Here is a 12788-nt window from a genome sequence, read left to right as displayed (position 1 = left end):
TCTCCTTCTTCACCTTGACATCCAGTTGTCAAGGATAGAGATGCCATTATAGGTAGGATTGTAGAGCTCCTCGTTAGTGGCAATGATCTCGTTGTGGGTTATGATGCATTGTAAGTATGTCACATTTAAGGACACTTTTTACTTATTTTTTTTTATTTTTTATCTACACGCATGTTTTTATGTGGAGTTTGTTACAAAAAAAAAACTCACATCTCTTAAATGGCGAGTTCAAAACATACAATTCCCTTAATCCATGGAAGCACTTATTCAAAACAAAACTATGACAAGTCACCAAATACCAAAACAAATAATACATTGAATCGTGATCCTAAGGATGCTAACGGATTAAAGGTTGGAACAAGTTGTACTCATAATAAAGTAGGCTAGTTTCTGTGTTTTCTCAGGACACATTGATTTTCGTGCATCTATCCTTTTTTATAATAAATTAAGTCGGGGAAATAAAGGTAATTAATAGTCTAAAGCTACAAATATTATTTTTGAATCAACAGCTACACGAAATTGGCAATAAAGGATCAGTTGAGAGCTTAATCAATTGAACAACAACATGATATTCTTTTACATTCAAAGTGCATTGAAATGGCTTCAGTCTAGACGGTGCAAGAGGTATTCAACCTGAACCTCCTTGGTAAGAGGTATTACCCATTTTTGGTACAACTCAGAAGCCACTGATGGCTCAAACTTACGTTTTTCATTGCCAACATCATCACTGTTAAGACCTACTTCCTGCCCAAATACCGTTGCCTTCTTTTCAACCCTCTTCCTCACCGTCTCTTCAACACTTGTAAATGTCAATAATTTCATCAACCCTTCTCTGTCCTGCAAAAAACAAAGGTGTGTACCCTTTTAAATATAAACCAAAGTAGCATAAAACAAAAAAACATGATTATATCCAACACTTGGAAGTCATGGAATTAAGATTTTGTTTATATAAATTTCTTAATGAAACACTTACAGAAGAAGAAATTAAGATAAAACAAAGAGAAAATAGACTATGCATTGACATTGTTACTGTCATATAATCATAAACTATCATGTGGATGAACTTGTTGACTTTTACAATAAATAACTAAAAAACCATACTATTAGTAAATTGTAATTACTTTACATGGTAAATACCATCAATGAATTATAATTGGTTGACAATATAAAAATACTTTACGATTACATTATTGGTGCGTAGTCATTAAACTCTAAAATGAATTATAGCATTTCATAAATTAAAATTAATTTATGCATAAATTTAAATAAATTTTTAAAAAGTTAAAATGAAAGAACTTCTAATTTTAACTTAGAGGTGAAACTTAATTTGTTTACTTTTTTTTTCTTCACGTATAAATATATATCAAGAAGTTTATCCAAATAAGATGAAGCAAAACTCAGAAATGTACATCATATATACCTTAGCTCGAATTAAAGGCTCGTAGTCTTGAGGAGCATCCTTGAATTTTACCTCAGCTACAAATTTTCCATAATGAATCCTTCTAGAGATGGCCTGCAAATATTTTAAAGAATGAACATTCAGAATCAACACTAGTCTAGGACACTTGCAAATCATGCACAGAATTATAGTTGAGAGTTGAGACTGCTTTTGACAAAAATTGAACTGTAAATATTGCTTTACATAATTTCATCCATGAACATACTCCTAAAAGAACATTCGGAGAATATCTTACCTGCAATAATGAAAGATCACTAGCTGCAGTTTGTGCGTAGTTACCATCATCACCCGAAGTAGCAAGCAATGGAAGTAACTCTTGGAAATACATATTCCAGATGGACTTGTTTATGTTAATTGAAGCAGCTCTAGGATGCAAAATCTGAAGATGGAATTAAGTTAAAATAAGTCCCTTTTCTTCTAAGTTGCAAGAATTATGGAAATTGAAAAATGATACCACATTGGTGTTTGCATTACCTGTGTGAAGGGGTAAGATGGCACAATTGATGGTGGCAAATGTTCTGGGAAGAATGGGTTTTCTTCAGGGTTTTTGTATCTTCCAGCCTGTAATTTACTGTAGTGCTTTAGGCCTAGTATTCTTTCAAATGCAAATAACAGAAGAATAAACAGCTATGTGATCTTTCACACTTATGTGGTAATAACAAGCAGAAAATTAAGAACTAGATCTTGAAAAAATTCTAGAAAAGTTCCATTTTGTTAAAAGAGCATCACATTATCAAAGATGCCCATAATTTTCAGCACCTAAGACGAGAGTCAGAACTGACTAAGGATCTTGCAATGGACTTACAAAATCAACTTATCCCTCCATCCTCATCTTTCTTTTAAGGAAGGGGAAAAAACAGAAAATGAAAACTAGTAGTATTCAACACGAGTCTTTAACTCTGCAGTCTATGATGCTAGCTAGGTCCCTATAAGATTATCACCAAGAATATTAAATGACACCATTTAAAGTTTTAACATCCACTTGCACACCTACAATTTTACGAAATAAGAATCTGCCAAATTCATTGAAAGTAAAGCACATGCCACCCATTCAGATACACGTTCACTGTCACAACTAATCTGACAACCCAAAACAAAACAAGACCAGAAAACAAACATGCTAAGAATAAGGTAATGATAAATAAGGGTCTTCCCACTGATTAAAGAATTAGTAAACAAAAAGTTTCCATTAAAAATTACAATAAAATTACACTAGAGAATGTGCAGATATACTTTTCAATTAATGTTTTGTTACTTTCGATTCCTTAATCAATGACTTAAGGGTACTAGTTAGCATTTTCCAATAAATAATACCTGAGATTGAAGGGCCTCTGTATTCTTAACAACAAATTCCACCAATGAGCCACAAAACCCTTGGATTTGAGCATAGTTTTGATCATAGGTGTGAGAATTGCTAGGGAACTTGGCTCTCTCAATAAGACCATAAATGATTGTATCCTCTTGCCTAACCAAAGCCTCCCTCACCGAAGCCAGCGTGTACCCTTTCCCAGAATCAGGATTTGATTCTGCTTTGGCCATTCTGCATCTCAAGGTACCAATTATCAATACAAGAACCACCAATGGAAATCGAATCATCATGTTATCAGCCCAAACCCAATTGGTTGAAATTGAAACACCCCACCAAGATTAAGATTCTGATTCTGATTCTGATGATACATATGATAACGGTCTCCACATTATATAGCACAAGGAGATGTCAATATCAATATCAACATAGGCAATAATAAATTGCAAGTCAAATTCAGCGCCACCCATTTAATCATATGATTCATATCAATATCATATATATATATAGGTACATGTTTGACATCACAAACCAAAAGAGATTGTGTATTATAGACAAAGTCAAATGAAGAAAAAGGGAAGCGTACCTCGAAATTTTTGGTGCTAGAAATTTGAAGACGTGAAATGAAATGCGGCTGTGGACGTTGGAACGGGATTTTAGTTAGAGACTCTTTACGAGGTTTATAAAGACGGGACTATATATATATATCATGAATTAGAGAACAAGAGAAAGGGTTAAAATATTGCATTGCGTGGATTGGCATTGGCATAGACTTGTGGGGTTGGTTGTTGCCATATTCCTTCCAAGTTGGAACTTGCCATTGCTAAGACAAACGTGTGGGTCCCACACTCATGCCGCTTCTTAACTCCTAAGGATTCCTACATTTATCTGGGACCCACTAAACCAAGCCCTCTATTGCTTCATGGAGGCTATTTCTAGAACTCAAAATTTTGGACTGGTAAATGCAATGGAAATTGCTTTTCAAATGTTGACTTTTTCATAAGGATTTAAAATCTTCAAAAAAGTTGGTTCTTGTTTAATATAAATTTGAAGTTAAAAGTTGTTTCTAGAAAAAAAATTATATTTAAAGTAGGTTTGTCGTAGAATTTATTTGTATAGCTTATAGTGTAATTGAAAATGATGGAGTTTATGATAATTGTTTTAAATCGAACATGTTTACTTATTGATTGTTAGTCTAAACTATAGTGAAAATATATTGAAATTAATTTCTTGTTATATTATTTTTTTTATTAATGTCTCCTCTGCTTCTTGAGGGGATTTTTATTTTTTTCTTTTACATTTTATACTTACAGTCAATATTTAAATTAAAATTAAAATTAAAATTTTATTCTCTACCTTTGAATTTATAGTTTTACTTGGTTATGATTTCAAAATTTTAGAATTAGTTGAAGACAAATATTGTACCTTTTAAGATTGCAATATATCTCTAATCTATATTTAGGTATTCATTTGAGCCAATGTACAAAAATGAATTTTGAAGTTCAGTCCTATAAGAGTGATGTGAATGAATTTTGAATTTTTTTTTTTCTTTTGTTGGAACCACATTAAGGTAATAAGTTTCAAACTTAACATCTTATACGTGGTATTTTAATTTTACCATTAATTCCATCTTAATAGTTTAATAAATTTAGGATCTGAATCATGTGAAATCTGTTTTTATATAAATTAATTAGCAAAAATAAAATTCACTTAAAAATTACAAATTCAAAATAAAAATTCTGTTATTAAACTAAAAACTTTTCAATCATGATGTAATTTTGGAATAAATAAAATTTAGGTATAATTTTTTTTAGACGTGATTGATATTATTCTTTAATCACAAATAGAATTATATTTTAATATTATATATTTATATTTAATTTAAGTTTCATTAATAAATATTTATAAATATTATCGAGTTAAAATTTTAGCTAAAAAAACAATACATACTACGCTTAAGTAATTATTATTCCGTGGCTTTTCATGATGTAAGTGTTTTGAAGCATTCACATGATTATCATTCTCTGGGATGGGAAACCTTTTTCATGATATAATTTTAGTGCCCGTTTAAATAACATGTAAAGTTAATTGTATACCCTATAAATATAATCTAAAATTTGTGGCTGAGAAAAATTTGAATATATATCTTAATTTAAAATTATTTTCACCAACTTAAAAAAAAAAAATACAATAAGTCAGAATCTCCATTAATTGCTAGTCCCTTACTCTAATTTCCTATTCAGCCGCTGCTTCAATCAACTATGTTAAATACATTTATTTAATAAAAATTAAGAACAAATATACCTAAGTAAGTAATTAAGAATAATTGTAACTAAAAAATTGCTTCTTAAAATGGTTACTATTCTTGTAAAAAAGAATGGTTATTATTAGAAAATGGTTAAGATAGTTATAAAATTTAAAAGATTATCGAAAACTTTATAATAGCAATTTAAATCAGTTTTTCTATATTGTGAAATAATGTTAAGAGAACAAAAACAAAAAAAAATTGTAAAATATATTTTTAAGTAATTAAAAATATTCAATACAGTACATTTTTTTTGTCCATAATCCATGCAGTGTGTCAAGCTGATAACCAATAATTCATTCATTTGATGTACTGAAGAAAATATTTATAAGATTCATTCTAGATAACCGTTGACATTGATGCAGTCATAGTAGTAAAATATATGTTATATGAATTCCATTAATTAACCAAGTGAAGTTGTTGTTAGTTACTACTTTCTACTATTAGAAAGTCAATGTCAATTAAACCCAGAAAATGTGGCCAATGTTCCGTTCCCACCTCAGCCATTGAATAAAATTTCTAATGTCACAGTTTGCATCATCTTTGTCTCACTTCACAATTCATATAGATGTTGACATAATTTAAAAAGTTGACAAAAATGCATGTTAGTGCCCTAGAAATCTCTTCATGTTCAAGGAAACGTGTTAATTCCTATTGATAATTTTATAATTTGCTTAATTTGTGGTGCGTCAATCACGTAGTAATCAAATACTCTATATAATGGATAGATTAAGGTGCATAATTTATCAATTTTTGTCTGTCATATTAATTAGTTTCCTTTTGCTTGTTATCAATTCATAATGTTATGTGTGCACTCAACAGAAATCATTTCTGCATTATATATATATATATATATATATATATATATATATATATATATATATATATATATATATATATATATATATATATTTTCCTTCTTGCTCATGGCATTAAAAGAAAAGGATTTCTTGTTCATTGATTTGATTTGCCTTTTCTCAGACGTTATTCTCTGATCTTTCTTTTTATAAAAGAGTTTTCGATTTTTATTAGAATTTAGTTTTATACATTAATTTTGTATTTTGTAATTATAATTATAGTGCGATCACAAATAAATTATCATGTATAGTACATTTTTTTTTTTCATTTTATAATAACTATTTTAAAATTAACCCCACAAATTTTTTTTAATTGGTTGACATGTGTAAAGTAAATGTCAATTAAATTTTTTATTTAAAAAAGACATCGTAATTAATCTTTTAGGCTTTTATTTTGTCTAGCTTTTCGTAGATTTTTTTTCCCTTCATAATCTATCTATCTATCTAACTATCTATAACATTATATAAAGGGGATACAAAAAGCTTTGGTTTCCATTTTTCTTTAGTCTCTTTTACCCTTTAATAGATAACAAATCACCTCTTAAATTTGTAACTACTTTATTCAAAATTTATAAACCGTCAAACCACCACTTCACTTCTTATTATAATTTCTATTCTATTCATTTCTCCCGTATCTCTCACTTTCCATCTCTATCACACCCTATTCTTTTTATCTCTGGTAAAATCTTCGTCTCTCATTTTCACTTTTTTCTATTACGTCTTTTTGTTTTATTGACTTCGCCATATTTCCCACATCTCGCATTTTCCATCTCTCTCACACCCTATTCTTTTTTATCCTTGATACAGTCTTTGCCTCTCTTTTTCATGTTTTTCTACTAGGTGTTTTTGTTTTATTGACTTTGTTATATTTGTTGATTGGATTCGCAAAGTAAAACTCTTCTTTGTGTGTGGCCATTGTGATAGCAATTGTAAAGGAGTCATTCTATCGTACACCACAATTGGTAATTTCTATTTTCTGTTTTGAATCAATAATTGGTTCTCCATTTATCATGTTTAAAGATAAATTACATAAATAAATAAATGGTAAAACTATCTTATGACACCTTTCGAATACACGACGGATAAATTTAATGGAGGCACAAATACTATTTTAAAACTCCATGTTCATTCATCCAGAAGATAGCAAAATCGTTCTTTATCAGATTTTGCTTATATAATAAATAAATTTATATAAAGAAACCAAAGCCTTTCTTCATTTACCATGGAGAAAGATAAAGGCAATCTGATAAATTCTTTTTGAAATGAATATTTATAACAATTTTTAAAATACAGGAATTCAGTTTAAAAATTATAATCAAATAAATTTATTCAACATTTTTAAAAACTAAATTAAAGTTGAACTTTTTAAAAGATAAAACATAAGGTCAGAGGGTGAAGCTTTGATATTTCAAAAATATCTGCGAGAGCTGAAGAAAGGTATCAAAGTTATCAAAGTGCTCTAAAGGATGAGTGGTTTCTTTAGGAATAGTAACTAACTCATAACTAACTGTGTCAACGGGTAGTTTGCAGAGGTTATATATTGAATGGTAACTTCGGCCAATAAAATAAAAATAAATAATGTATTTGATTTTTAACATTTAATTAATTTTGAAAATTAATTTTTATTATTTAAAATGAATAAAATAGTTCAAAAAAATATAAATTACTAGCGGAGCCGAGGCACTTCGTGCCTCTATATGTATATTATCTTAAAATTTAAAATAATTTATCTATGGAATGAATTCATTTGTTAACATATAATAATATAAAATTTTTTTACACAACATGATGTTTTACAATCATAAAACTTCCTTAATAGGAAGACCAAATAAAGATTCCACCTCAGGACGATTTTTAGCTTCGCCGTAATTTATTATAGAAATTAAATGTCATTTTGCTATTATTTTTAGTTAACATTAACATGAACTAAAATATATATCAAAATTAATAAATAATTAAATTGAATAATCTCATACCTTTCGAGAATTAATCTTAAGTCATTATAGAATACGTCATCCATAATTTCTTTGATTTTAAAAAATTACAAAAATAAATAATATAATGTCATATATAAATATGAGATATTTAACGATTCATGTAATTATTTATAGTTTATGAAAAAATAAACTCAACCTCAAAAATGGAAATATTTTGTTTTGTATGAAAGTTGTTAATATGATAGATATTACTCGATCTTACGTTTTCAAGTGTCCTAATCTATAACTTAAGATAAAAGGGATACAAAAAGGTTTTGGTCTCCACTTTTCTTTATTCAATTTTTACCCTTATTGGTGGTTACTCTTTTAAAAAAAATAATTACTTTCTTCTAAAACAATAACCACTTTCTTTTAAAATAATAACGACTCAACATATCTAGGCTTTTATCTATTTCTATCTTGCTGCTCTAAAAAATTTCCTCTCCCTCTTTCGTATTTTCTTTTTCATTATCAGTCTCTACAATTTTCTCATCCCAATTGATTCTCAGTTTCCCCTATATTCCAAACTCATCCCTATTTCTTGGTATGAATCACATTTGGAAACTGGAATAGATTAATCATAATACCAATTCCAAACTCATCCAAACTCATCCCTATATTCCAAACTCATCCCTATTCCCCTATTTCTCGGACAAAATGACAGTCGAGTTCAATGTGTTTTGTCCGTTCATGAAAAACTGGAATAGATTAATCATAATACCAATTAAATTAATATACTTTTATTATTTAATTTTTATTTTTATTTTATTTTATATGAAATATTTTATCTTTTATTTATTTTTTAATAATTGTAAAGATTAAAAAATAAAGTAAAATATTCATGAAGAGGAAGAAGAGAGGAGACGGTTACAACTTGCGAAAGAGTTTGCCGTGGGATCCAACTTTCTTCACCGAACAAGGCATTCACATTCTCTTCTCTCTATTATCCATGAATAAACTGTAAAATTTGATATTATTAATTAATTGGTGTTGAACCTTACTTTTTAGGTGTTTTGAATGCGGTGGAGTGGAGCTTTCTATGATTAGTGGCACAGTGTCTGCTAAGTCAGGGTTGAATTTGGAAGCTATCCATAAAGAAGAGCCCGTTGGCACTTCGATAGAGTTGTAGGAAGTTGGCCTGGCTGACAAATGTTCAGTTACTAGATCACTTGCCAAGCCGACTGTGAAACATTTGGTAGGAACTTCAAACTTACAGAGACTATAATTTTTTAATATTCATCACTTGCTCCATAAAATTTTTCAATTCCTTTTATTTAAATAATACGTGCATAATGGAAGTTGCTTTAAATTTCCTGGTTTACTTTATTACTTGTAAAAACAGTCATTATATAGAATGACCGTAACAGAACTACAATCAAATAAAATAAATTTTAACAAATCTATCTTATCAGTAAAACTAACTAACAAACTATTTGTTATTAGATTAATAATATCAAAATAGATAAATCTTATCCTAATACTCCCTCTCAAGTTGGAGCATGGAGGGAGGAAATGCCCAACTTGGACAATAAAAATTGAAACTGCTTTCTACCAAGAGCTTCAGTTAGAATATTTGCAGGTTGGGAATCAGTCCGAATGTGTTGTGTGGAAATGGTTTTGAACATCACATGTTCTCGGACAAAATGTGATAGACCATGGGCCAAGGGCCCAGTGGCCAGAGCTATGGCTAGGAGGATACAGGAAGAGCTGGATCTTGAGAAGATTAATGGGCTTGTTAGGCCCAAGGTAATCTTCACTTGGAATGCTCTATCATGAAGAGAAGGCCTTAGTTCTACTTGTTTATATTGTACAGTTCATGCATAGTCTTTGTATAGGTTATTTTTGCCTTTGTATTTTGAGGCACTTTATTTGCTTTTTCCTAGTGATTGTATATTGTTTTTAAGGTAGGTTACTTGGAGAGTTTAACTCCATTTAACCTCCCTAGATGATACATTCATTTTATATTTTTTCAGTAGGGAAAAGGGGGTGACATTTAGCAATGCTTGAGGTGTGACTAGAAATTGGGCCTGAGTTGGGCCTAGGCTAAATTTTGCATATTGGACTCATTTTGCTCCTAATTTTTCATAGATTTGATTTAGCTAGGTCTCATCATCATATGATGAACCTAGCTAAACCAAATCAAGGTTTTTCAAATTAATTCAAGGAGCAAAATGTGTTCAAGGCCGCCTAGCTCTCTTAAGTCTCCTTGGCCGAAATTTCTAGTTGTTCTTCTTGAGTTTTGAAGCTTGCCTTGCAAGCTTCTAAACTCAAGTAAGGTAAGCTTACCTTACCATGGTTCTTAAGTGAACCATGGTCAAGGTTAGCTTCCCTTGCAAGCTTGCTAAACCGTAGGGAGTCAAGTAAACCTTACCATGGTTCCTAGTGAACCATGGTTAAGGTTAGCTTCTCCTAGAAGCTACCTTTTCTCTATATATTTGTAAATACCTCCTTTGTAGTCACTTTTGACATAAATGAGAATTGAACTTCGAAATTCTCTCTCAAGAGTCCTCTCCCAAAACCGTGAGGAATTTCTACTCTAAGAAATTCACCAAAGGTTTCAAACCTAGCCTAGGTTTCTAAAGCTTCTACACTACACTAGAAGTAACCGAATCTCCTTGAAGACTTCTCCTCCATGGAAGGTTTCTTCGTGGAGCTTCAAAGTCTCTGAAAATTCCTCAAGAACATTCGGTCCAAGTATGGAGACATTGAAGAACATCAATCTTCTTCAACTTATCTCCATCAAAATGACAGTCCAGTTCAATGTGTTTTGTCCGTTCATGAAAATCTGGAATAGATTAATCATAATACCAATTAAATTAATATACTTTTATTATTTAATTTTTATTTTTATTTTATTTTATATGAAATATTTTATCTTTTATTTATTTTTTAATAATTGTAAAGATTAAAAAATAAAGTAAAATATTCATGAAGAGGAAGAAGAGAGGAGACGGTTACAACTTGCGAAAGAGTTTGCCGTGGGATCCAACTTTCTTCACCGAACAAGGCATTCACATTCTCTTCTCTCTATTATCCATGAATAAACTGTAAAATTTGATATTATTAATTAATTGGTGTTGAACCTTACTTTTTAGGTGTTTTGAATGCGGTGGAGTGGAGCTTTCTATGATTAGTGGCACTGTGTCTGCTAAGTCAGGGTTGAATTTGGAAGCTATCCATAAAGAAGAGCCCGTTGGCACTTCGATAGAGTTGCAGGAAGTTGGCCTGGCTGACAAATGTTTAGTTACTAGATCACTTGCCAAGCCGGCTGTGAAACATTTGGTAGGAACTTCAAACTTACAGAGACTATAATTTTTTAATATTCATCACTTGCTCCATAAAATTTTTCAATTCCTTTTATTTAAATAATACGTGCATAATGGAAGTTGCTTTAAATTTCCTGGTTTACTTTATTACTTGTAAAAACAGTCATTATATAGAATGACCGTAACAAAACTACAATCAAATAAAATAAATTTTAACAAATCTATCTTATCAGTAAAACTAACTAACAAACTATTTGTTATCAGATTAATAATATCAAAATAGATAAATCTTATCCTAATACTCCCTCTCAAGTTGGAGCATGGAGGGAGGAAATGCCCAACTTGGACAATAAAAATTGAAACTGCTTTCTACCAAGAGCTTCAGTTAGAATATTTGCAGGTTGGGAATCAGTCCGAATGTGTTGTGTGGAAATAGTTTTGGACATCACATGTTCTCGGACAAAATGACAGTCGAGTTCAATGTGTTTTGTCCGTTCATGAAAAACTGGAATAGATTAATCATAATACCAATTAAATTAATATACTTTTATTATTTAATTTTTATTTTTATTTTATTTTATATGAAATATTTTATCTTTTATTTATTTTTTAAAAATTGTAAAGATTAAAAAATAAAGTAAAATATTCATGAAGAGGAAGAAGAGAGGAGGCGGTTACAACTTGCGCAAGAGGTTGCCGTGGGATCCAACTTTCTTCACCGAACAAGGCATTCACATTCTCTTCTCTCTATTATCCATGAATAAACTGTAAAATTTGATATTATTAATTAATTGGTGTTGAACCTTACTTTTCAGGTGTTTTGAATGCGGTGGAGTGGAACTTTCTATGATTAGTGGCACTGTGTCTGCTAAGTCAGGGTTGAATTTGGAAGCTATCCATAAAGAAGAGCTCGTTGGCACTTCGATAGAGTTGCAGGAAGTTGGCCTTGCTGACAAATGTTCAGTTACTAGATCACTTGCCAAGCCGGCTGTGAAACATTTGGTAGGAACTTCAAACTTACAGAGTGATGGAGCTACTTGAAGAAGAATGTTGATTCTTCAAGTCTCCATGCAAGGACCGAGATGTTCTTGAGGTTGACACTTCAAGAGAAGCTTTAAACTCCATGAGCAAAAGCTTCCATGGAGGAGAAGCCTTGGAGAGGTTCGGCCACTTCCTAAAACTTGTGAAGGAAGATTGATGAACCAAGGCAAAGTTGAAGAACTTTGCTAGAAACCTTAGAGTGTAGGTGCTCACGGTTTTGGTGACTCTTGTTTGAGAGAGAAAATTCAGATTTCATTTCTCATATTTGACAAAAGTGAGTACAAGTGTAGGAAAATCAAATATATAGGGGTAGGTAGCTTGTAGGAGAAGCTAACCTTAACCATGGTTCACTAGGAACCATGGTAGGGTTATCTTAAACTCCCACGGTTTAGCTAGCTTCTAGGAGAAGCTGACCTTGACCATGGTTCACTTAAGAACCATGGTAAGGTAAGCTAACCTTACAAAGGTTTATAAGCTTGCAAGGCAAGCTTCAAACTTTTGAAGGTGAACAAGTAATTTCAGCCAAGGAAGGAAAGAACAAACTAGGCGGCCTTGGATGCATTTGGCTCCTTGGATTA

General features: G+C 30.8%; 1 protein-coding gene across 2 annotated transcripts; it reads right to left on the bottom strand.

Annotated features, from left to right (window-relative positions):
* Nucleotides 1-459: 459 nt before the first annotated feature.
* LOC109790645 (chorismate mutase 2) lies at nt 460-3636 on the bottom strand. 2 transcript variants are annotated; one of them, XM_020349835.3, is made up of 6 exons: nt 3352-3636; nt 2774-2999; nt 1934-2020; nt 1695-1838; nt 1421-1513; nt 460-837 (listed from the first exon to the last, which is right to left on the bottom strand). In XM_020349835.3, exons 2-6 carry the CDS (start codon nt 2996-2998, stop codon nt 604-606), a joined length of 783 nt encoding a protein of 260 aa, XP_020205424.2. In that variant the 5' UTR covers nt 2999; nt 3352-3636; the 3' UTR covers nt 460-603. The 2 variants fall into 2 exon arrangements, with proteins under 2 accessions (XP_020205424.2, XP_020205423.2); XM_020349834.3 differs by lacking the exon at nt 3352-3636 and having other exon boundaries at nt 2774-3270.
* Nucleotides 3637-12788: the final 9152 nt, after the last annotated feature.

The sequence above is a fragment of the Cajanus cajan genome, chromosome 9, assembly GCF_000230855.2.
Source record: "Cajanus cajan strain Asha chromosome 9, NIPB_CcT2T_4, whole genome shotgun sequence".
NCBI classification, from domain to species: Eukaryota; Viridiplantae; Streptophyta; class Magnoliopsida; order Fabales; family Fabaceae; genus Cajanus; species Cajanus cajan.
The sequence above is the reverse complement of the archived record's forward strand: the minus strand, read 5'-3'. Positions and strand labels throughout refer to the sequence as shown.

Coding starts and splice junctions, on each gene's coding strand:
- LOC109790645 (XM_020349834.3), bottom strand. CDS start 3,058: ATGATGATTCGATTTCCATTGGTGGTTCTTGTATTGATAATTGGTACC. Junction 2,021..2,773: donor CAGAGGCCCTTCAATCTCAG/GTATTATTTATT, acceptor AGTAAATTACAG/GCTGGAAGATACAAAAACCC. Junction 838..1,420: donor AGCCTTTAATTCGAGCTAAG/GTATATATGATG, acceptor TGTTTTTTGCAG/GACAGAGAAGGGTTGATGAA.